Source organism: Castor canadensis, chromosome 10 (assembly GCF_047511655.1).
Source record: "Castor canadensis chromosome 10, mCasCan1.hap1v2, whole genome shotgun sequence".
NCBI classification, from domain to species: Eukaryota; Metazoa; Chordata; class Mammalia; order Rodentia; family Castoridae; genus Castor; species Castor canadensis.
The window spans coordinates 12,510,061-12,535,647 of record NC_133395.1 but is presented as its reverse complement, the minus strand read 5'-3'; the positions used below and the strand labels follow the sequence as shown (position 1 = coordinate 12,535,647).

At 42.6% G+C, this 25,587-nt stretch overlaps 1 protein-coding gene and 1 non-coding gene across 4 annotated transcripts in view; both read right to left on the bottom strand.

Annotated features, from left to right (window-relative positions):
* Positions 1 to 1,417: 1,417 nt before the first annotated feature.
* The window catches only part of Slc15a1 (solute carrier family 15 member 1), a 50,711-nt gene continuing 26,541 nt past the window's right edge, over positions 1,418 to 25,587 (bottom strand). For all 3 annotated transcript variants that reach the window (XM_074043092.1, XM_074043095.1, XM_074043093.1), the window contains 14 exons: positions 23,183 to 23,269; positions 22,559 to 22,648; positions 18,668 to 18,712; positions 18,512 to 18,544; positions 18,340 to 18,428; positions 17,808 to 17,889; positions 15,789 to 15,908; positions 14,731 to 14,877; positions 13,741 to 13,790; positions 5,702 to 5,809; positions 5,482 to 5,590; positions 4,560 to 4,703; positions 3,144 to 3,251; positions 1,418 to 2,283 (listed from right to left, as the gene is read on the bottom strand). In XM_074043092.1, the coding sequence (XP_073899193.1) occupies positions 2,092 to 2,283; positions 3,144 to 3,251; positions 4,560 to 4,703; positions 5,482 to 5,590; positions 5,702 to 5,809; positions 13,741 to 13,790; positions 14,731 to 14,877; positions 15,789 to 15,908; positions 17,808 to 17,889; positions 18,340 to 18,428; positions 18,512 to 18,544; positions 18,668 to 18,712; positions 22,559 to 22,648; positions 23,183 to 23,269 (1,404 nt within the window). In that variant the 3' untranslated portion in view covers positions 1,418 to 2,091. The remainder of the gene's footprint in view (positions 2,284 to 3,143; positions 3,252 to 4,559; positions 4,704 to 5,481; positions 5,591 to 5,701; positions 5,810 to 13,740; positions 13,791 to 14,730; positions 14,878 to 15,788; positions 15,909 to 17,807; positions 17,890 to 18,339; positions 18,429 to 18,511; positions 18,545 to 18,667; positions 18,713 to 22,558; positions 22,649 to 23,182; positions 23,270 to 25,587) is intronic.
* Positions 3,844 to 3,917, bottom strand: Trnaa-agc (transfer RNA alanine (anticodon AGC)). Its single transcript has one exon. It is a non-coding gene; the product is annotated as a tRNA-Ala (tRNA).

Sequence of the window (25,587 nt, the reverse complement as noted above, 5' to 3'; positions counted from 1 at the left end):
CACTTTAGAAAATTTTGTAGATTTTGTGTATAAGCTATGGAATTTGTTCCACCGGCTTCCCTCCTCAACCCATGTACCATTCCTACCACCAGCCAGTGGACTCTGATCAGTGGGAACGCAGCTCAGCATGGAGTTTAGAGAAAGATGTAAAGTCAGGAGAAGAGGGCAGAAGAGCAGAAGTTATTGATATAGCCTCATGTGTTCCCCTTGGCCACCCCTGTCCCATGGCAATTGCCATTATCCAAGGTCCTGTGAATAGATCATCCATGCAAGCATCTGTGTCTTGGAAGGAGTAGTTAAACAAGAGCCAGAGGCAGAATGACTCTGAACAGTAACCCTCATGGCAAGGTGCCCAAGCTCCCCTCTGAGCCCCCTCATGTCCATCAAAAGCTGAAGAAGATCCTTTAGGGGTTATTCCCCCATCAAAGGTACACGAGGAAAATTGGGGATATGAACTGCCAGAGAGATAGAGTTAGTGTCTCCTTGTATCTAGTCTTTCTTGCTTGAGTTTGTTATTAGGCTCATTAAAATCATGCTCTGATTAAATTCCAATTATTTGTTCAGTTCTCTCTTTCATCTCACTTCTCATAGCCCCAAGATGTTTAAAATATTTATCTAACAAATAGAAGACTACCATGTTCTGGAGACAGGTGAACAAGATACACACAGAGCTTTCAGTCTAGGGCAAGCTAGACTGTTACTGTACACGGAGCTCTGGGAATGTTCTGGTGTGTTATGGGAGCTCAGAGCAGGACAACAAACTAATGTGGCTGGAAGGGGTGACAGCAGAACTCTGCAGAAAGTGGAAAATGAGGAGAAGAGAGTGGGGTGATAGGCAGAGAATGTGTCAGGATCTGATTTTCTTGTCCTTTGACCTGAGAATGAGAACGAAGATGTTCAATATTGGTTAGATCAGAGTATGTGGAGAGACATCAATGTGTCCCCACGGTCCCTCGTTAAGGGATGAAGACTTGATTCTCAGGCTGAGAAGGTGTTGAGTAAGATTTGACAGTCACCCTGCGTTTCTCACTCCGTGAATCAATACACCCTCTCCATGCAACAACAAGCTTGAGCATGACCCAGACTGTCCCTCTTCATCTGGGAGCCTGTGTCAATCTTCAGAGCTGTTGACAAGTTTGTCTAGATTATCACTTGTTTGCGTGGGAATGCCAAAGTTAAATCATTCTGGTTCTGATAGTTGGGATGATTATATAGGATGAACTAGGCATTGAAGGTTTACAATGTTTTGGAGAATTGTTACTTCAATTAGAAAGACGCTCATCCATATTGAGGAAAACAGTTTGACATGTTCACTCCTGTGCTCATAGAAAGATACTAGTAGAAAAGATACAGACTATTTTCCCAGGAAAAAATAGGACCAAGAAGAAACAAACCTTGATGTTTCATGTCCCTGGAATTTACCTAAAGAACATTTTTTATTGCTTTTATTAACGTCTGATGAAATTTTAATGAGCATATATTACTTGTATAACCAGATAGCATGTGAAAGATTTCTTACCCTACTGAAAGACAAACGAACACTAATTCTTAAGAACAGGATTTATTTCATACCAGTGAAACCTCAAAAATCACTACTGGTCTTCATTTGAGCAGTCTTTTTAGTTATACATAATTTACAAAGAGGTAGGGACTAGGGAAATAAAATAATCCCCCCCCCCAAAAAAGGTTAAGTTATAAGTTCATACTTGCTGGTACTTAGGAATACCATTATAAAACCTGTATTTAGTGTAAGTACACTTTGGGCACTGTGAACATTGTGTTCATAAGAGTGTTAGGACAGAAACAACACGGAACCCTTTCAAAATTAAGTTCTTCCAAACTAAGTGCATTTGTATGGAAGGAGAGGAGTTAAATGCAAGGTATGCTGTCAATGTTAAGTGTGTGTGTATATTTGTTTTAAATAAGACTTAAAAAGACTTTCTCTAGAGTTTTAGATTCATTGCTGGCCGCTGAGAAGATTGATTTCTTGGTTTGGGTCACAATTCTGAAGTGTTCCCCATTGCGGGCACATAGAGTGTCCTGCTTCCTAGGGACAGAGGTCCGGTCCCTCCTTCCCTTGCTTCTTGACCTTCACATCTTTGTCTGTGAGACAGGCTCCAAATTAGAATACAGGTTACTCTCTCCTGCCTTCTTTTTCTTTTCATCCTCATCAAACTGAGCTTCAATCTCTGCTGGGTTGACGTAAGTGTAGAATTGAGCCATGATGGCAAATATTACACAGACGACCAGAAGCAATGCTGCAAATAGTATATACTCAGCCCACTACGAAGGGATCAGCGTTGGAGCAAGAAAAAAACAAAGACAAGTCATATTAATATGTATGCATATTTTCTCACTATGACTAGGTGGAAGATGCTTTGAAATTAGGTTGTTACAGAAATCTGGCAGGCAATAAATACAGAGATAGACTGGCTAGCTTTTCTCAAATGCCTGGGTAACAGGTAACATTTTTCTAACAGCATCAGGGTACAGAAAAACAAGACTATGAGAAGATGAGAAAAAAAATTCCTGAAACATCCAAGCCTTAAAATACATGGTAGGGGCCTGAGGATGGGGACCAAGAGAACGCCAAACTGTATCCAACAGGAAAAAGAATGTGCTGAGGTTCACCAAGCTAAGACCTGTATCATCCCTTGCAGACACTCACCCACCCCCAGCATTAGCATACGCTTTGGTGGGTCTTGATGCAGAAGTAATGAAAATGTTGAGGTAAAGACAAATATCAGGTGTTCCTGATGTGCTGTAGTGCTTGGGAAAAGCCCTCATTTTGTTTTAGCTGGAAAATGATTTTAACTTCAGGTATGATGGATGTTTCTAGATATCACATCTTGATTTAGGGCTCTTAAGCTACACTCACTGAAGTTAAGAAAGATGCTTCCTTTGATAGCAGCACATCCTAGGGTGTACATACTAGAACTCAGTCTGCTCACTTAACTTGTCAGTTTCCAACTGCGTGATACACTTTGCTATGAAGCTATTGGTAACAGCCCTGTGTGGTTGCGCTGGCAACTGGATCTGGTCATTAGCCAATGACCACTTGTTTCTAGACATCGGGGAGGGTTGTGGCAATGACCATTCATGGGTAGGAGAGAGGCACCTCCAATCTCCTTTCCGCCCCGTACCTGTTTACTGATCTGGCCTGCTCCTGCCACAATAAGCACGATGATGTTACCAAAAGCCACCGTCAGCAGCCACCCTGCTTGAAGCACTGACTTCATGTTGGATGGAGCCTGAGGAAGCAAAGCAAAGTGAATGAGCGTCCAGATCTCTGCCTCGGAGCAGGGCATAGCTCTCCCCTCACTTCTCCAGACAGTCTACCCTGAGAGTGTGCAGTAAAGGCCAAGTTCATTTAAATATGAAAGAGGAGTCACTTGGGTAACAGGAACCCAAAGCAGGCATCTCTGTGCTTCACTCTTCACACTTTTGCCTACAAGTGGTTCACTTAGTCCACCCTGTTTCTCAAAAGAGTTTCCAAGCAAAGCCATCCATTGTGTATTCTTTACCATATGGAGATGGCTCTCTGGGCTGCAGGCTAGCTCTTCTGTGCCTTCCCTACCTCAAACTCTTGTCACCTGGACTATGATCAACCCTTTAGACTGTGCAGTCATCACAGAAAGAAATTATCCAGCTCATCATGACTGTCTTTACTACAATAAAAGAAGGCACTAGAGATTGTGGGGCACAATAACTGTAATTCTAGTTTTGACAAAATAGTTCAGAAATTAGGCTCTAATTTGGATGTCAACATTTGCCTCATTCATCTACTATACTTTAAAGCAATACATATTTTTTTAAGCTTGCTGGTGTCTTTTATTTGTTTTTTGGCAATACTGGGGTTTGAACTCAGGGCCTCATGCTTGCTAGGCAGGTGCTCTTACCACCTGAGCCACTCTGCCATTCCTATACTTGTTCTTAAAGCTAGGACTTATTTAATGTGGTTACTGGGAGCTACAAAGAGACCCCAATGGAACCTTAAATATGACAAGAACACAGACCCATGAATGAGCACTTTTATGAGTAGCTGGTGGCATTAGTTGCTATGAAATGCACGATCTATACTGTGACCCTGGTAGCTAGCGTGACCGTGGGCGTCCAGACACACGTGGATAGGAGCACTCACAATGCTAACACCGCAGGATTCGTACTCAGTAAAGATCTTGAACTCAGAGACCTTGTACTGTGAGAGATACCATAACACTTTCCAGAATTTTTTTTTTTTTGGTGAGATTGGGGTTTGGACTCAGGGCTTGGTGCTTGAAAGCAGATGCTCTATTGCTTGCACCACACTTCCAGTTCATTTTGCTCTGGTTATTTTGGAGATGGGGTCTTAGGAACTATTTGCCTAAGCTGGCCTCAAATTGCGATCCTCTTGATTTCAGCCTCCCAAGGAGCTAGAATTACAGATGTGAACCACTGGTGCCTGCTAGAATTTTTTAAAGCTATAAAAGTATAGCTATCCCAGATTTAGATCAAGTTCTAGCAGCATTTTCTGAAGGCAGGGGATAGCGCAGGGGTGATAAACACAATGAACAAGAAACCTGGGAATATGAGAACTCCAGTCCCGTGATAGAGAAGACCACCTCGCCACAGGTGAGAAGGAAATACTGTGGGATTTGCAGAGCCATGCTAACAGTGTTCGGTGGAATGTCTTCAAAGTGCTTCACTTCTAGGCAGCCATTTCCCTAAACCGTTAAGGCAAAAGGAGGAAGTTGAAATCGAAGTGGAGAGAACTTCTAGAATAACAATTGTTCAAACAGGCAAATTGAGTTTGACCTTTTGGGTGACTTCAGGTACTTACTTACGAAGTACACATTTAAAATCTAATGTTAAATGTAACAGTGCCTTTGTACTTGTGAGGGGATGGCCTTGGTTCAGAGTTGAAAACTTTCACTAGTAGTTTCCTTTTCTTTCTTTTTTCTTTTTTTGACAGGATCTCGGCTATGTAACCCACACGAGTCTTGACCTTGTGATCCTCCTGCCTTAGCCCTCTAAGTGCTGGGATAACAGGCATACTCCACCATACCCACCTGGTAGTTTCCTTTTAAATAAGAGTGGATTGGAAGTTCAGTTTGTTTAAAACATAGCCATGTCTTTGAACTATAAGTTTCTATTTTTTCTTTTTTTTGGTGATACTGGGGTTTGAACTCAGGGCTTCATGCTTGCTAGGCAGGTGCTCTACCACTTGAGCCACTCTGCCAGCTGAACTGTAAGTTCCTAAGTCCATGTTAATAGTCTGTAAAGAAGCAAACGCTCCTGGTCAACATGAACTTTTAGTCAGTATCAATCAGCCTGCTGAGTTTTATTCTACTCTCACTGTAAGTCAATAGTAAATTAAAGAATTAGCAGTAAGCCGTGGGATCTAATGCTTCTCTAGTTAAATCCTGAGCACGTCCCAGGTGTGTGTGAGGAGTCACGTGAACACTCTGAGGCTAAGGTCTGATTCGAGGGACCCTTACTAACCTCCCTTCGGACTACATAGGTGTAAGCACTGCCAAAGTCAAGGTTGGAAGATTGGAAGTCACGTGGACACTCTTGTGCAATCTCCGTTGAGTTTATTGTAAAGCTTTTTCTAGTAAAAGAAAGAATTACAGAGGTTAACACTTTTGGTATTAAAAGCCTCAGTGGAGTTTTTAAGTTAAAATCTTTGAATTTTGGAGCAGCATCCCGGAGAGGTACTTACGTGCCGGAAGGGAAGAACTGGTACTCGGTGGCATCACGACTGGCGATGTTTTCATACACTTTCCCACTCATTTCCACGCTCATCGTCCCCATCAAAGTGTTTACAAATCTGAAACAGAAAGCCATCTGCCTTATGACTGAACTGTGGAATGACTTAGGCCACAGTTGCGCCTGGTTGTTGGGATCTTTTCCCCTTTTCGAGGGCACTGAAGATGCTTACAGAAAATCCCTAGTCTAAAAGCAGAAAGTCAGCAACCTTAGGTGTGCCTTGCCTCCCCACTCATGAAAACCTCCCCGGAAGAAGTCATTTAGTACAGGATTTATGCATGACATGCACTGTTCTAAGTACATTGTAAGTGCAACCTGATTACTGATACTAAGAAGGCACTGAGCCAGGTATGGATCCCTTCCTCTTCGGAAGGCAGCGTGCCTTTGTGGTCCTTGCTCCAAAGTTTCAGTGTCAAAGAGGTAAAGGCCCCAAACCAGAAGTTGTGCAGCTGCTAGAAGACAGCTCCAAGCAGGGGTGAGGAGGAAGGCCTGTCATTTTTGTTACCTCCAAGAGCCGGGGCAGGGAAGGGCTTTAAGGATTGCAGAGGAAGAAGTGCTAACCCAGCGAGAAGAGACAGTGTTAAGGAACTTCCCTTAGATGGTAGAGACCTGTTTGGCTCTGGAGTGACAGGGACCAGTGCCTGTTAGAATGCAGCAAGAATTGGACACCCAATATGCCTGGGCCCTAGATCCCCAGACTTCCACTTTGGCAAGCCCTCCAGGCCTACCTAAGCCTCGCATGGAACTGGGTGAACTTCTTGCCTGCCTAGGACCCACAGGTGGCTAACAGCAAGAAGAGATGGTGAGGGGTTGCTTGTTAGTGTTTCGGGCTACACTAGTGGTACCCTTGGGATGAGAAGGGTACAGCCCAAAATAAGAATGGTTGACTTTTTGTACTAAGTAGGTGAGTGAAGGCTTATAGAGATTATCCAATTTAGAGAACAGAAGTAATAACAGTGTATACCTAAGTCCGGGAAAGAACAATTTAAACTTTAATATGTGGCCTAAAATATGTGCTCATGTTTCATCAACTTTGTGCTGTTTTTTTGATATAGAAGTTTATATGTATAATATACATATTAACTATTATATATAATTTATTAAAAATACCATATTCATACATGGTACAGGCTCAAAATATTATTAAATGTGATCAACAGTTTAAAGACCACCTCCCTAGAGGAACTTCCTACATCTGAACAAAGAAACAGGCAAGAATGGATTGTAGCTTTGTTTTGGAAAAATGGGACTAATCTAAATTTCCTTGACCAGGAAAATAATTGGTAAATAAGTTGTGGTGCACCAATGGAATGGAATAGTGGATTATGGCAAATTGAGCAAGAGAAGCATAGGCAATATGGCAAAATATTGCAATTATATGCTTTGTCATCTTGTTTACAATATTGCAGAATGACAAATACACAGGGCAATAACTTATATCAAGTTTAAAAACATACCAAACAACACATTGTTTATAGATATATGGAATAAGTAACCACATGTAATGTTCAAAACACATGAGAAAGAATAATGTCAAATTCTCAACCAATTCTTTTTGGTGGGACTGGGATTTGAACTCAGGGCTTTGCACTTGCAAAGCAGGCATTCTATCATTTGAGCCACACCTCCAGTCCATTTTTGCTATGGTTATTTTTGGAGACAGGCGTCTCAGCCTCCCAAGTAGCTAGGATTACAGATGTGAGCCACTGGCGCCTGGCCCAAACCATTTTCGACTAAACATACTGCCATTTTATTTCAAAAGTTCTATGTATGGTAATCATTTAAATCTTGTAACTAACTGATACCCTGTGATCAAAAGGAATCCACTTGCTTAAAATTTTGTATGTTAACTCACATATTACTCAGAAGTCTGACTTTCTGAAATTCTTGAAGTTTTTCTGTTTATTAATTACTTCTGCCCAGCACCGGTGGCTCACGCCTGTAATCCTAGCTACTCAGGAGGCAGAGATCAAGAGGACCGTGGTTCAAAGCCAGCCAGGGCAAATAGTTTGAGAGACCCTATTTTGAAAAAACCCTTCACAAAAAAGGGCTGGTGGAGTAGCTCAAGGTGAAAGCCCTGAGTTCAGATCCCAGCACTACAAAAAAAAAATGACTTCTGACACTTGTTTTCAAGAACTTCCTCTTTTTTAATATGTTGTTGCTAGGTATTATTGAAATGATAAACTCTTTGATCCTTCAGGATTTGCTGTTGGCAGTTAACAGGGATAATTTTGTGATTATCTTTTCACTTTTTTGTGTGTGTATGGTACTGGGGATCTAACTCAGGGCCTTGTGGTGTACGTACCCCCTGAGCCATGTCCCCAAGACCCCAAACTAGCTTTTACCACAGACACCACATGGATGGGTGGGAGTAGTGCGTTGCTAATCTCATTTGTCTCTCTTCTTCTCCAAGATTTTATCAGACTTTTTTTAATTAAGTTTTTTTAAACCCCAGAACAAGAAAGGGTAGCACAAATTGCCCAGGGTTCCTCAAGTTAGGGCACATTTCTGAAGCAATCAGAACAGTGGAAACCACTTTCCAAGGCAAAAAGGAACCTCAGAGGTGCTTCCAGCTTACACGCATACACAAAGGCCAAGAAAGGAGAGGTGAAGATCACAGCACTTTCCTTCCAGGTGAACCAGGGATGAGTATGCATGGCAGATGGGCAGGACAGAGGGACAATCCCCAAGATCTAAAGGAAGGTGTTGCAGCCTCCTCAACAAAAACTGCTGGGAAAACTGGCTAGCAGTCTGCAAAAAACTGAAACTAGATCCATGTATATCACCCTATACCAAGATTAACTCAAAATGGATCAATCATCTTAATATCAGACCCCAAACTCTAAAGTTGGTACAGGAAAGAGTAGGAAATACTCTGGAGTTAGTAGGTATAGGTAAGAACTTTCTCAACGGAACCCCAGCAGCACAGCAACTAAGAGATAGCTAGATAAATGGGACCTCATAAAGCTAAAAAGCTTCTGTTCATCAAAAGAAATGGTCTCTAAACTGAAGAGAACACCCACAGAGTGGGAGAAAATATTTGCCAGCTACACATCAGACAAAGGACTGATAACCAGAATATATAGGGAACTTAAAAAACTAAATTCTCCCAAAACTAATGAACAAATAAGGAAATGGGCAAGTGAACTAAACAGAACTTTCTCAAAAGAAGAAATTCAAATGGCCAAAAAACACATGAAAAAATGCTCACCATCCCTAGTAATAAAGGAAATGCAAATTAAAACCACACTAAGATTCCACCTCACCCCTGTTAGAATAGCCATCATTAGCAACACCACCAACAACAGGTGTTGGCGAGGATGTGGGGAAAAAGGAACCCTCTTACACTGCTGGTGGGAATGTAAACTAGTACAACCACTCTGGAAAAAAATTTGGAGGCTACTTAAAAAGCTAGACATTGATCTACCATTTGATCCAGTAATACCACTCTTGGGGATATACCCAAAAGACTGTGATACAGGTTACTCCAGAGGCACCTGCACACCCATGTTTATTGCGGCACTATTCACAATAGTCAAGTTATGGAAACAGCCAAGATGCCCCACCACTGACGAGTGGATTAAGAAAATGTGGTATCTATACACAATGGAATTTTATGCAGCCATGAAGAAGAACGAATGTTATCATTCGCTGGTAAATGGATGGATTTGGAGAACATCATTCTGAGTGAGGTTAGCCTGGCCCAAAAGACCAAAAATCGTATGTTCTCCCTCATATGTGGACATTAGATCAAGGGCAAACACAACAAGGGGATTGGACTTTGAGCACATGATAAAAGCGAGAGCACACAAGGGAGGGGTGAGGATAGGTAAGACACCTAAAAAACTAGCTAGCATTTGTTGCCCTTAATGCAGAGAAACTAAAGCAGATACCTTAAAAGCAACTGAGGCCAATAGGAGAAGGGGACCAGGAACTAGAGAAAAGGTGAGATCAAAAAGAATTAACCTAGAAGGTAACACACACGCACAGGAAATCAATGTGAGTCAATGCCCTGTACAGCTATCCTTATCTCAACCAGCAAAAACCCTTGTTCCTTCCTATTATTGCTTATACTCTCTCTTCAACAAAATTAGAGATAAAGGCAAAACAGTTTCTGCTGGGTATTGAGGGGGTGGGGGGGAGAGGGAGGGGGCGGAGTGGGTGGTAAGGGGGGAGAAATGACTCAAGCCTTGTATGCACATATGAATAATAAAAAAAATAAATAAAATGAAGGAAGGTGTTATGGGATGAAATGTATCCTTCCAAATCCACATCTTGGAACCTCAGAATGTGATTTTATGTGGAGAAACAGTCTTAAAAAGGCCAAATGAGTCCAGTAAGATGGACTTCAATCCAATATGGCTGACTTCCTCATAGGAAGAGAACAGGACACAGACACACTCATCAGGAAGACAGAATGAGGGAGGACCCAGAGAGAAGGTGGCCATCTACAAGTCAAGGAGAGAGGCCTTAGAAGAAGCCAGTCCTGTCAGCACCTTCATCTTGGGTTTCCAGCTATGGGAACTGTGAGAACAAATTTCTGTTAAATAAGCCACCCAGTCTGTGGCACTTTGTCATTGCAACCCTAGCAATCTTGTAAGAAGGGAACAAAGAAAATGAGGAGAGGTGCAAAAGACCAAATGGCCTTGTACTGGCTACATGAATAAACTCATGGTCATTCTTAGTTACTCTGCACAGAAATTTGGTGATGCCAGAGAAAGAAAATAGAAGTTTGATGAAAAGTTGAATCATTAAAAAGACTGGTCAATGAATTTTTTTGGGGGGGATGGGGCAGCACGGTACATGCCAGCAGGTCAGAAGCCAATAGAGAAAAGGCTCCAAAACTCTAGCAAACACTGGCATCTGGCCAATGAACCCTGTGTGAGAAGAGAAAAACGCATTTCAGGCTTGCACAGATTTTTAATTTACCTCAGCTTCTCTTGTTGAGGTATTTGGTGTAGGCTTTAGGAAGACAAGAACAGAGTCTGAGAAAGATGACACAGAACCCAAGGAAGAAAGACATTCGGCTGCCCGACAGTGGAAAAGTCTCTGAGGACAGTGGCTGAGAGGGACTGCAGAGCAGTTGGCCTGAGGTCATAGAGAGCACTCAATGGTTGGTTTTCAGAAAGGATCCTGGATTTCCTCCAGACAGTGTCACTAAGAGCTGCGGACTTAGGAATTGGCCAAAGGCTAGTGCTCTCATTGACACAAGGCCAACTGGGTTACAGAAAAACAAACCTGTGCATGAAAGCCTTGGTCGAATCAAAACCACCAAGACAGGGCACCCCTGACCTGCTAGGGACTATAATAGGATTCCAGTTCACCTTGACTTTCAGAAGATTTTCGTTTTCAAGGAGATAACATTTCTTCTCTTCCAAACTCATCTCACTTTGCTGATACCGTGAGTAGTATTTATATGGTCCTATTATAAATCCTGTTTATGGATCTGTGTTTTAGACTAACCTAGTGCATGGAAACAGCAAAGATAAGCAGAGCCAATATTAATGGCAGGAAGCAGAGTAGAGGTGAGGAGAGATGAAGGCAAAGGTTAATTGCTTCACCGTTCAGATCCGTAAATTAATAGCCACGTCCTAGTAATGTACTTCAGTCTCCATGACTTGTGATTTACTACTCAGCACTAGTAAAAGCTTCAGTCAGATACTGTGAAAGTCACTGGAATACAAGACCTTCCCTTATTTTCCTGCCAATTCACTCTCACGAAATTGGTGACTAGTCAGTGGGCTTCCTGGGCATTTAACACGGCCTAGGTTCCTAGGTACTGTCACAGTCAGATCCCTCCCAAACACCACGTGCCTGCGGCCACCCTTCCTCCTTTCCCAACCCCAGCAACCACTGATCTGTCCGTGTCTGTGCAGGTTTTTTTCCCAGCCTGCCATGTGAGTGGAATTTTATAACGCCATATGTAGTTTTTGATACTTGCTTCTTTCACAGCACAATGCATTTGAACTTCATTTAATGTTGGGCATTTTTGCTGAGTAGTATGCCAGTGTGTGGTTGTACTACTTTCTCACGTGGAGGGACATTTGATTGATTTCCAGTCTTTGGTGACTAAGAATAGACCTTCTATAAACATTTGTGCATAATTCTTTTTTTTTTTTTTGAGAAGGTCTTACTATGTAGCCCAGGCTGGCCTTGAACTCTCAACCCACCTGCTTTGGCCTCCCACACCAGCCATGCACCATGACAAGTAGCTCTGGCCTACCTGGCTATGTATAGATTTTTATGCGAACATAGTTAGCATTTCTCTAGGGTCAGTAGCTAGGAGAGGAAGGGCTGGCTTGTAGGGTTAAGTGTGTGTTTTCCTTTATTAGAAACTGCCAAACTACTTTTCAGGGCTGGGAGAGTGGCTCAAGTGGTAGAGCGCCTGCCTAGCAAGCGTGAGGCCCTGAGTTCAAACCCCAGAACCACCAAGAAGGGAGATACTGTTTCCATAATGGCTGTACTAATTTACACCCCGCCAGCAGTGTAGAAAGGTTTATTTCCTCCACGTTCTTGCCAGTATTGTTTTGATATTACCCATTCTGATGAGGGTGAGATGGAAGCCTGATGTAATTTTGATTGGCATTTCCCCAACGGATAAAGATATTGAGCAGTTTTTCATATATTTATTGGCCAATGATACTTTTTCTTGGTGGTGGTACTTGGGTTTGAACTCAGGACTTTGCACTTGTGAGGCAGGCGCTCTGCCACTTGAGCCACGCCTCTAGCCTGGTACTTCTTTTGAGAAGGGTTCGCTTCAATCATTTCCATTTGTTGAATGGATTACTTGCTGTTTGTTGCTGATTTTTTTGAGATCGTTATGTATTTTGGTTATTAATCCTCTGTCAGATGTATAGGTGCCAAAGAATTTCTCCTCATCTGGAGGCTGTTCCTTCACTCTGTTGATTGCTTCCTTGCTGTACAGAAGCTTTTTAATTTAATATAATTCTGACGATCAATTCTTGTTTCTGTTTCCTGAGCTGCAGGAGTCCTATTCAGGAACTGTTTGCCTGCACTAATATCCTGAAGTGTTTTGAGAGCATTTTATAATTCTGGATACAAGCTCTTTCTCAGATATGTAGTTTATGAATTGTGCTTTTGGTGTCATTATCTAAGAAACCAAAGTTCAAGGAGTTTTAAATGATTCTTTTTTTTGCTTCCTTTTTGATTTTTTTTGAGACAGGGTCTGGCTATGAAGCCCATTCTGTTCTGTAAGTTGCTGTGTATAAAACCCAGGCTGACCTTAAATACACCATCTTCTTGACTCAAAAAAATCCCCAAATGCTGGGATTACAGGTGTCTGCCACCATCCTCAGTTTAAATGTTTTTAAAATAACTTTATAGTTTTACATTTACATGTAAATCTATAATCGGGGTTGAGTTTATTTTCATATAAGATGTGTAAGAGCTGGATACAGTGGCTCATGCCTGTAGTTGTAACTACTCAGGAAGTAGATATCAGGAAGATCATGGTTTCAGGCCAGCATGAGAAGGGTGGGGAAGTTGGCAAGATCCCATCTCAACTAATAAAATCTGGCATGGTGGCACCTGCCTGTCATTCCAGTTTTGCAGGAAGCATAAATAGGATCCAGGCCAGCCTGAGTATAAGCGTGGGACCTTATCCCAGAAATAACTAAAGCAAAAAGGGCTGGTGGAGGGGCAGGGCTCAGGAGGTAGACTGTCTGCCTGGCAAGTGTGAGATGCTGAGTTCAAATCCCACTGGTGCCAAAAATATATATATTTTCCTCTTTATTTCATTAAGATGATAATTTATATTGGTTAATTATTTTTTTAATACTGAACCAGCCTTACGTTCTTAGCACAAACCCCATCTCTCATTTTATAACCTTGATACAGCTGGACTTTATTTGGGTATGCATTACTTCCATCAGAAGCTGATATAATTTAAGTTTTATGTATTTATTTATTTTCTAATTTTAAAGCATTTTTATTAGCATATATTAATAACAAGTTTTAAAGAAATATTCATACCTGATTCCATTTTCTCCTTTCTCTGGCTTCTTGTTAAGTCCATCCTTTACCTGAGAGAGAAAATAGTGATATGAAAACATTTCTAATATCTAGTTCATTACAGTAAGTTCACTTTAGCCTTTCAGCCTTTGAGGACAGGAATGTTGGCCCTTGCCCTAGAACTAAGGGCACGATTGTCACATCTGAGAAGCCTGTTTCTTCAGGAGCTTTTCCTCCAGGCAATATGAGTCTCTGTAATGTTTTTTGGTGGGACTGGGGTCTGAACTCAGGGCCTCGTGCTTGCTAGGCGCTCTACCACTTGAGCCACTCCACCAGCCCTGAGCCTGTACTGTTCTTGGTCCTAGATTGCCAGTGGTTCCAAGGGCTCCTACTCCACAGCAATTCCCCTAGCCACTCACCGGTTCCCTAATTAAGCAAATGACCACTCAGATTGCCCTGACAGAACGTCCTCAGTGAATTCATTTCGCTCAGCCACCCCTGCCTGGCTTCCTTATGTTCTGAATGGTGTATTTAAATGTCTAGGTGTCTACATTTTGTCACATGTTTTGTATGTATTTTATTGCTTGTATTTAATACTCTTGCTAAATTTTTTCAGAGACTGCTCTACTTCAGTGCAAAAATTTTAAAGTAATATAATTAAAGATATATTTAAAACCTTACCTCCAAAAGTCTCTGAGAATACACCTATGTACTCTGTGTGATTTACACCCAGTCTCATGCATACATAAGCATGCTCACACGCATGGGAGTACATGTGCTCGTGTACACACACATTATACATTGCTAGTTATTTTTAAAAAATTTTAATCAATGCTAATTCTTTCCATCCACCAAATTTTACTGGAAGTCAAATGACCTATGTTCATGAAGAAAGGAAAAATTGGGGATTATCCAATTAACACTACATAGAAGTAAAACAAGTCACACCAATAAGAAGCCATGTGTCCTGAAGGACAGTAGCAAGGTCAGCTGTAGGTGTTGTCTACTTACCACCCGGTAGCCACTGGGGGCCCACACTAGAAGGGTGTGGCGATGGCCCTGCTCGAACTCGTGACTCACTTCAGTGACAGATGACCCAGGAGAAGAGATGTTTATACTTCTCAATCTGTCTATCTCAATGGTCAAAAAGTCATCTGTCTATAGATGGGGGAAGGAATCACAGTTAATACCGGAGGCTGGTTCTACACTGTGCTTTTGGATGCTGTGACGGCAAGTTATTTGACATTCCACATTTCCAAAATCATGTGCACACATCAAAAATGCTTCGTGGGGAACTGGCACATATTCATCTCAGTCTCCCACCCACTCTCGTGAAGCTACAGGAATTCTACTTTTCATCAAGCCTTTCAATTTTATTTTGCTTTATGGAAATAGATCTTATGGAAATTATTCCTATGATTGGACAAAGAACAGCAGCAAGGGAAAAGCAGCTGCTTGGGTAAAAATCAGTGCTAAGCTGCCCCAAGCATCAGGAGTCAGACTTTTTGAACCCTCTTCAAGTTCCTTGTTTGGGAAGATCTAAAGTCAAGGTTCCAGCCACAAATGGGAATGACAGCAGTGAACCAAAATCTTTGGGTTAGAACCCAGGCATCAGAATCTTCAAAGCTCCCCAGGGGATTTCCATAGGGACTGAAGGTTAAGAAGGACTAGTCCAGAACAGTGACCATTACAGCAGGGTTTTTTGACCTTGGAGCTGTGGACAACATTTGGTCAGGTAATTCTTTGTTGTGGAGGGAAGTCTGTCGGCGCCTGTGCCTTCTGCATAGGAGACACCAATGGCACACTCCTAGATGCAACAACACAACCAGGACACTGGCCCTCCCTGCTGTTTGACATGTGATGACCTGTAGCAGTAGCAGCACATAGATATGCGACATCTCTGACCTATTGATTAAAGCTTGCGTTCCCACAGGCCGCCAGGTGACCTGGACTTAGGGTCCAGTGGGAGGCTCACATTGGAGCCAGCATGACAAGACACTCCCGGGCTGGAGCACCTCTCAATGCTATGGTATCAGGCCAGCAAGATGGGAGGTCGTACTTCTACTTACTTGAGACCACTGGTCAATTGTCACTGTCTCTTCAGGAAAATATACGGTCATGCTGCTATTTCCTATATTCAAGACTTGAATTTGGACTTGATTTCCTTGGGGGAAGACCGGGAGAGTTTTCTGAGCGAAGAAAAGAAAATTGAAAGTGAGGACTTCAGTATGACACTGAAGGTCATTGTCATCTTGGCTCTGGAGCACTTTTTCTCCAGCCATCCAAAGCTGAGTGGTTGGCGAGTGACAAACACTCCCATTAAGGCTACTGGTGATGTAACTTACCTCATGGTCACCAGAGAAAAGGTTACACAGCAATCGAGAGAGAAAGAGCCCCTCCAGGTCAACGGAGCTAGGTTATGAAGTCATGTCCTTCCCTGGAAGCCCCCTTCTCGTCTCTGAGCATGAATCTTTAACCATCTCACAAATGTTTTATGTCTTTGTGCCTCTGCACAGGTGCTACCATTCTTGTCTGTTTTCTACAATGCTCCTTCAAATTTGGGGCCACTGGAGCAATCCAAGTCTACTGTAACCCACAATTCACTTCCACCAAGCCAGCTATTCACAGGAGGGAGCCAGTGCACCATGCTCATGACAGCATTGCTCACAGGACCCAAGAAGTGGAAGCAACGCAAGAGTCCATCAACACATAACGTGGTGTCTGCATAAAATGGAATATTACTCAGCCTTGAAAAGGAAGGGAATCCTGTTACCTGTGGTAACATGTTCATCCATGTGGATGAACCTTGAGGACATTATGGTGAGTAAAACAAGCCAATCACAGGACACATTTTCCATGAATCCACTTGCATGACGTATCTGGAGTAGTCAAATTCTTAGAGACAGCAAGTAGAATGGGGTTGCCAGTGGCTGGGAGTTACTGTGTAATGGTACAGAGGTTCGGGTGGGGAAGGTAAGAAGTTCTGGAGGTCAACCGTGGTGATGGCCACACACCACTGAACTGGACGCCTTAAAATGGTTAAGATGGCCAATTTTATGTTATGTATATTTACCACAATTAAAAAATTTAGTGGCAAGGTCCTGGGTTCAAAAAAAATTAAAGAAATTGAAAGAGAAACGTGGAGGAGACATGGAGACATACATACACCAAGACAGTTGTGTGTGTGTGTGTGTGTGTGTGTGTGTGTCTGAGAGAGAGAGAGAGAGAGAGAGAGAGAGAGAGAGAAGCACTTGCCTCACTCTAGTTTTTACACCACACAATGCCTGATCTCAGGCTAATGGCATCAGCAGGCACAGCTGTGCAGGTTAGCCTAGGAACTAACCATTACTTGAATCTTAAATGTGTTTTACACTTTTTTTTTGGTGATCCTAGGGTTTGAACTCAGAGCCTCGTGCTTGATAGGCAGGCTCTGCCACACCATCAGTCTTTTTCTTTCTTTCTTTCTTTTTTTTGCTTTAGTTATTTTTCAGGTAGAGTTTCATGGTTTTTTGCCCAGCTGATCTTGGACCACAGTCTTCCTATCTATGCCTCCTTCATATCTGGGACCACAGATGTGACCACCACACCTGGCTTGTTCATGGAGATGGGGGCTCACTAACTTTTTGCCCTGAACCACAATCCTCCTTATCTCTGCCTCCCCAGAAGTTGTATCACAGGCTTGAGCCACGATCTCGAGAATTTATAAGTTTTTATAGTGCTGCTTGTTTGTGAATGGTGAACTTCTCTTAACCAGAGATCTTCAAAGATTTCAGCTTGCAAAAGAACAAGTTGCAGAAGCGTATCCCACTGCCCCTGCATCACCAGTGGGAGCTATGCATGCAACCTCCCCTTCTAATGAAGCCCACCCACTCACCCTCTTCCCTGTGGAGAGACCATCAGAGTGCACCAACACTAACTGAAGGGACGATTTTGACCATTTCCTCCACATCCGTAGCTCCAGGGCCTCATCCTGCATAGAGGGAGAGCCCCGGGCTTCCAAAAATCCTCTCAGTCCTGGAGAAAGAAGATTCTGAGCGAGCCCCTTAAACCCACAGGGAAAGGGAGCTGGAGACTCAGCGAAAACTCACATCAATTTCCACCTGCACAATTCCAGCAGCCACAAAGGCCATGGAAGCCAGGAACATTCCAACTGTCATCTTCTTCAGGGAGCTGATGGGGACAAGAAGAAAGTGACCCTTAGCCCCTTACAGGATGAGCTATGGACACACACCTCCCCCCTCATCCCCCCAAACAAACAAAACTAACTTCCCGACAGAGACCCATGAGCTGGGAAATGTCTCTCCCTGTTATTCACGACTATGAACGAGAAAAAGGAGGACCAGAGAATATAGCTTCTCATTTACATTTTTGCATTTAATTTCTAGAAACTATGGTTCAGGAAATCCTCCATAGGAGAGTGGAATTTGAGGCTTTTTCAAGCTGCTGTAATAGTATTTTTATTCTAAAGGATATTTCCAGAAACTTTGGCATACAAGCATCTCTTTAATCCATTTTCTTAAAAACTCCATCATCTAGGGGGTGGTGTGGGGGGGGGTCACAGACCGACTACAGCCCTGGACCAACAGTGCCTCAATCAACCCAAACCATCTGGCCACCTACGTGAAATTGAGGCCACATTTTGCAATCAGAGGGTATGCCACAGCGTCTACGATGGGGACCATGATTACGATCAAGATGGCGTTCACAGTCTGCAGGTAAAGCAGAGAGAAGACGTTTGTGCCATGTCAAGGTGGGCATGGGCGTCCCAAAGCCACATCAATATTTTTCCTACCTGCATCTGATCCGGCTGAATTTCAATAGCTCCCTAGAAAGAGAAGAAAAATCTCACTGAAAAGTGTCAAGAAAAGAAAGGAGAAGACAGACAAAGGGACTAAAACAGAGTAGTAGGGAGCAGGGAAGGTGAGTCAGCCAGATGTCCCAAACTTACAAATCTCCCAGTCATGGTTGTTGCTTGCAGTGTCCATCTGGAGCCCTTAAAGATAAATACACCCATGGCTTTATTAGGGAACATGCTTTTAATTTTTTACAAGCCACTGTTGATGAGTTTCTAAACCAGGAGAGAGGCCTGACATGTCATGGGATGCAAAGCTGTCTTAAACATCAACTTGGCCTCCCAAGTCCGTTACCATACGAGGGAGAAAGAAAGCAGTGCGTTTCTGTGGATCAAGGAGACCCAGTGTACAGAGCCCCAGCCTCTCGGGAGGAGGCCCAACGTCCTGCTCTGAGATGGGCTGTCCTTAGGAGAGGCAAAGGCACATTGCTGAGCTGTTAGGACGCACGACACCTGCAGGGTGAATGCAGGGAGAATGCAGCCGTGTGCACTGAGCCCAGCCCACATTTGCTGGCCTCCGGGACCAGCACACCATGATTGTGGGGAGTCATCTTTGACAGTCTAGGGGGGGTTAAATGGACCTATCAAGAGAGAGGCTTACAGGTCACATGTTTTCTCTCATATGTGGAATATAGGTCCAGTACAAATACAGGCAATATTATGAAAAACGTCACGTTAAGGGGAAGTCACTAACCAGAGAGGGAGGGTAAAAGAAGGAAGTTAAGAAGGTGAATATGGTTGGTGTACTCTCTATACAAGAATGAATATAGAATTTTTAAACCTGTTAAAACTACCATAAGAAGGGGACTAAGGTAGAAAGGAGAAAAATAGAGGGGATGAACCAATTTGGGTTATAATATATATACATGGAAATGTCACAAGGAAACTCCCTGTGTAGCTCTCTTAAACAAACAAAAATGTCTTTTTAAAACAAAACAAAACAAAAACAGAGAACAGGAAGGCAAAACAGGTCCTGTCTGGGGGTTTGGTACCAATGGGAGAGGGGAGGACATAAGGAAGGGTGTGGGAGGGTGAAGATGGTAGAAATATTGGGTACTCATGTATGAAAATGGAAAAATGAGATCTGTAGAAACTATTCCAGGAATGGGGGGAGGAGATAAAGGAGAATGACGGAGGGGGTGAATTCAACTATGATATAATGTAAGAACTTTTTTTGTTTGTTCGTTCTTGGCAGTCCTGGGGTTTGAACTCAAGGCCTTGAGTTCAAGGCCTCACACTTGCTAGGCAGGCATTCTGCCTATTGAGCCCTGCCTCCAGCCCTGTAAGAACTTCTGTAAATGTCACAATGTATTCCCAATACAACAATAATATGATAAAATTTTTTTTTAAAGAGTGGAGGCTTTACATCTGGGCAGCCTAGTTATATCAATCTATTTTATAGTGGAGGATGACTATAAATTTGCATGGAAGGCGAGGCACAATGTTCCCACATGAATCTGTCAGTTCCTCTGGGAGGACGTCATCGGAAGCCAGGGGATCTGTCCCTGTCTGAGTTTTTAGTGTACACCAGTCTCTGAGTACTGTATGTAAAATCTCCAGTTTGATCCGCAATGTGGTTATGACTTATACACAGACGTTAAGAGTTCTTAGCCACCCAGGTGATGGGTGTATTTGTAGTGCATGTCTGAGTCCAGTAAGCTCCTAGCCAACAGGCAAGGCTGCTTCCCTGGTCTTTCTGAGGTTTAAATCTCATGTTTACAAATAAAGAGATTAACGTGTATGTCAAATGCTCTTCAAGGGACGATTTACCCGAGCAACAATTCTCCCTATGCAACAATAACACATGTGCTCATAATTATTTTTAGGAAATTATTATTATTATTTTTTTTTTTGGCAGCACTGGAGTTTGAACTCAGGTTTTTACTCTTGCTAGGCAGGCATTCTTACCACTTGAGATACTCTGCCAGCCCTAGGAAATTATTATTTGTTTTTGGTGGTACTGGGCTTTGAACTTGGGGCCTCATGCTTGCTAGGCAGGTGCTCTATCACTTGAGCCACTCTGTCAGCCCTAAGGAATTGACCTTATGCCAGTTTAGTTTATTTATTTATTTATTTATTTTGGTGGGGACTGGGTTTTGAACTCAGGGCTTCATGTTTGCAAAGCAGATACTCTACTGCTTGAGCCACACCTCTAGTCCCCACACATTTTGTTTTCTTTTATTTATATGTGCATACAATGTTTGGGTCATTTCTCCCCCCTTCCCCCTGCCTCCTTACCTCCTTACTTCCTCCCTTTCCCCCAGCCCCCTCACTACCCAGCAGAAACTATTTTGCCCTTATCTCTAATTTTGTTGAAGAGAGAGTATATAAGCCATAATAGGAAGGAACAAGGGCTTTTGCTAGTTGAGATAAGGATAGCTATACAGGGAGCTGACTCACATTCATTTCCTGTGCGTGTGTGTTACCTTCTAGGTTAATTCTTTTTGATCTCACCTTTTCTCTAGTTCCTGGTCCCCTTTTCCTATTGGCCTCAGTTGCTTTTAAGGTATCTGCTTTAGTTTCTCTGCGTTAAGGGCAACAAATGCTAGCTAATTTTTTAGGTGTCTTACCTATCCTCATATCTCCCTTGTGTGTTCTCGCTTTTATCATGTGCTCAAAGTCCAATTCCCTTGTTGTGTTTGCCTTTGACCTAATGTCCACATATGAGGGAGAACATATGATTTTTGATCTTTTGGGCCAGGCTAACCTCACTCAGAATGATGTTCTCCAATTCCATCCATTTACCAGCGAATGATAACACTTCGTTCTTCTTCATGGCTGCATAAAATTCCATTGTGTATAGATACCACATTTTCTTAATCCATTCGTCAGTGGTGGGGCATCTTGGCTGTTTCCATAACTTGGCTATTGTGAATAGTGCTGCAATAAACATGGGTGTGCAGGTGCCTCTGGAATAACCTGTATCACAGTCTTTTGGGTATATCCCCAAGAGTAGTATTGCTGGATCAAATGGTAGATCAATGTCTAGCTTTTTAAGTAGCCTCCAAATTTTTTTCCAGAGTGGTTGTACTAGTCTACATTCCCACCAACAGTGTAAGAGGGTTCCTTTTTCCCCGCATCCTCGCCAACACCTGTTGTTAGTGGTGTTGCTGATGATGGCTGTTCTAACAGCGGTGAGGTGGAATCTTAGCGCCCCACACGCTTTTTAAACTTCAGTTGAGTCCTAAGCATCACACACTGAGTGTTTGACGTCAGGGTGCAAGAATTCTGTATGTGTCTTACAGCTGTGAGGGAAAGAGTGAGGTGGCAAGTCACCCGTCTTGTCTGAGAGGAATGACTTTGGTGTATTGACATTGTCTTAAATATTAATAACACAAGACAGGACTGTATAACAGTACAGTGTGGGGGGTATTAGTGGGAGGGGGAGGGGGAAAGAAGGAGATTAAGGTATGGTTAACGGACTTCATATACTTACATAACATAGAACAAAGAAAGTGCTTGCAAGTGCTTTAAGTGGGGGTGGGGAGGAAGTTGAGGGGAGTGGGGGGTGATCTAAACAATGTACAATATAAACCTGTTTGGAATTGTCACTATGAATCCCCCCTGTACAATGAATATATCCTAATAAAAATTTATATAAAAATACACATGAAAAAAGACATCAAGCTCCTCTCAGTTCAGATATCCCACGATCCCATCAAAGGCCATCTACCTTTTGACCCCGCTGGGTCAGTAAGGACAACAAACCTGCCTTCAGTTTTGATTGGCAGGAGTCCTGGGTGCTCTGATGAACTCTTCCCCAAGGTTACCCTACTTACCACACCTCTTTTTCCTCATTGGTTTGCAACAGAAATGTGCAAAGAAGCTTGTAGAATTTCTTCTTACCCAATAAACTCAGTGTGCTCTAACAAATAAGTGAAATACACAAATGCAACTTTTTTTCCTAAGGAGCTGACTGCTCATGATGGCTTGCTACATGGTAATGTCCCCAAATGTTTGCTAATCGAAGATTTGCAGAAACCTTACCTGCTGATCAAACAAGGCCCAGAACATGGGGAGTGGAATATATAGGAACATCACCCTGGTCACCATCTTGATTTGAGAGATGAGCCGCTCCTGCAGGAAGAGATGAGTCAGCCAGCCTGGAGTCACTACAGGACTCCGGCCTGCTGCCTTCCACTGTGGAAATCTTTAGATTCAGGGACAAACTGGGAGATTAACGGTCCCAAAGAACACCACCAAAGGCTCCTTTAGAAAACTGAAAATTTCTAAGCTGTTGAAAATATGAGCAAAAACATCTTTCTAGGAGGTCAATTACTCTAATTTGCAAAATGTAAATTCCACTGGATGTAAATCCCTCCACCAACACCACCACCGCTTAGCTCTTCTATATTCAAGTGGAAGTTATATAATCATAATTACATAATGGCAGATTACACCAAACAAAAACCAGTCTATTTTGCTCTGGTTATTTTGGAGATGGGGATCTCTTGAACTACTTGCCCAGGCTAGCCTTGAACCATGATCCTGCTGATCTCAGCCTCCCTACTAGCTAGGATTACAGGCATGAACCACTGTGCCCGGCTGCGTTGTTATTTTACATATCCCTTCTGGAGGAAACAGGACATGGTAGCAAGCCCGGTTACTTACATCGTATCTCTCTTTAGCCCAGTCCAGCCAGTGCTCCCTCTTGGGAAATTCCTTACTCCGATGCCTAAACCTGTTTTTGACGGCAAACTGAAGGAAGAAAGAAAAATGAAATTTCAAAACAGAACCAGCTACTTCATCAGGGAAAGGCATTTCCATTAAATACCCTTTAATGAAAATTACGTGTGAAAAACAAAATTTTCATTTGTGTATGCTCGCATAACGAGCGTGCTGACAGGCATAACCAATGCATTTGACTGCAGTCCGGTCCAATTTTGATGTCTGAACTAGGGTAAACAGAGCCACACTGTCACCACTTCACTCTTTAGGTCCTCTAGAAAACCGTGTCCAATGGAAACAAAGCAAGGCAAGTTTGCAATTCAAGTTTCGCAGTAGGCAAATTAACAAGTAAAAGTGAACAGGTGAAATTCATTTTTGTTTTGTTTTGTTGAGGCTGTGTCTCACTATGTAGCCCAGACTAGCCTTGAACTCATGATCCTCCTTGCTTCCACCTTCTGAGAACTGGGATTATAGACATACACCATCACACCCAGTCCTGGGATTCATTTTAAACATATTTTATTTCACTTACTAAATCCCCAATATAAGCTAAATATGTACTCTATTAAAATTAATGCAGATTTTTACATTCTCTTTCTCATACTGAGTCTTCAAAATCCATGGATTATATTTCATTTATGTCTTTGGTTGCTAGCTTTTTATCAGAAATATATGATTTATATTTAGATTTTGTAATGTTTCTGCTTGAAGAATTAGGCTTACACACTAGATTGTTCCAAATATATTGAAAAATTTTCCAATGACTGACTTGAGCATTGTTTTAAAAAGTTTAAGATTGAAAACCCACTACAACAGAAATAATTTATAAGGAAATAAAAGTGGAGTGGGGGTGTGGCTGCTGGGGCGATTGCCTACCATGTGGAGGACCTGAGTTCCGTCCCTGGCACCAAAAAATAAAAGCTAAGGTTGAACATATTTTAACAGAGGTGACACTGATCAGAAAAATATGTTGACTCACTCATCCTAAAACAAGAGGCCACAAGGATTCATTATTAGTGTTGTTTGGGAGAAGTGGTTTGGAAAAGCAAAGTGCACTTGGAACGACATAGCAACAAGAGGACATAATGGGGTGGCAGCTGGGGACGTGTGTGGGACCATAAGGCAATGACTCCTCAATGTCATTGGTTGACTTTAGGTACCAGTCAACACAGTTCTTATGACCAATGTAGCTTGAGGTTGATCTTACAGCTTGAACTCAGCTGTCAATTGCTTGCTAAGAAAGGATTTTGATAGATGGTTGGTAAGGTCCCGTATTTTTCTTTGGAGGAAACTTTTTGCAATTTTTTTTCCCTCTTGACCTGGGCTGGTTTACTGCTCCTCAGGCAACCTGGTGGTCCCCACTCCTGGGAGGTCACCATATTGATGCCAAACTTAGGGCAGACACCTGATCAGCATGGCAGCCTGCAGCCCAGAACTTCTGGACTCAAGTGATCCTCCTGCCTCAGCCTCCCGAGTAGTTACTACCGGTGTGCACCACCACGCCCAGACCATCATTTTGTTTCTTTGGGGTTTGAACTCAGGGCCTCACACTTGCTGGGCAGGCATTCTTGCTGCTTGAGCCACTCTGCTGATCCTTAGAGAAAACTTTTTGGTGGGACTAGATGTAGGAAAGCTGCACTGAGGGAATGTTTTGTGACCAGGAGAGGTACAAGCGACATATACCATGTGATCTAATGCCATAGGCCAGGTAAAGAGACAACTGGGGACTGAAAGTCATCTGAAGGCTGCATTTCAGCCAAGAGATTATTCATATATTAAAGATAATAAATGGTACTCTTCCCCTGGTTATGTGACTATAAAAAAGAGAAAAATTATTGGATTCCACGGTCTCAGACTCCCGTCATCCTTTACTTCCTGCCTACACGAGCCTGCACTGATGCACCTCAGGCAGATGCATACGGAAATTAAACCAAACTCTATTCCTGTTGTCAGGTGTTCTTTGAAAACAAGACTGCTGCTGGCTCCCTATGATGCCAGAGGCGGACTGTGATTCAATTATCATTTCTCTATTTTTAGTAATTGTGTGGACTTAAATTTTTGCTGATATAAATAGTATAATGATATTCTCAGTAGGTGAATCTGTTCATTGTAAAAATTATTTTTTAGCTTTATTTTCTAAGTCATTTCTGACTCTCAGTGCTTGAGAACATTTTTTTTTTTTTGGCAGACACCAGTCCTTTCGCTTCTAGTTTCTTTTTCAGATCAGGTCTCACACTTTTGCCCAGGCTGGGACCATGCTTCTCCTATCTCCACTTCCTGAGTAGCTAGGATTACAGGTATGAGCCACCATGATGTGCTTTTTCATGGTGCTGGGGTTTGAACTCAGG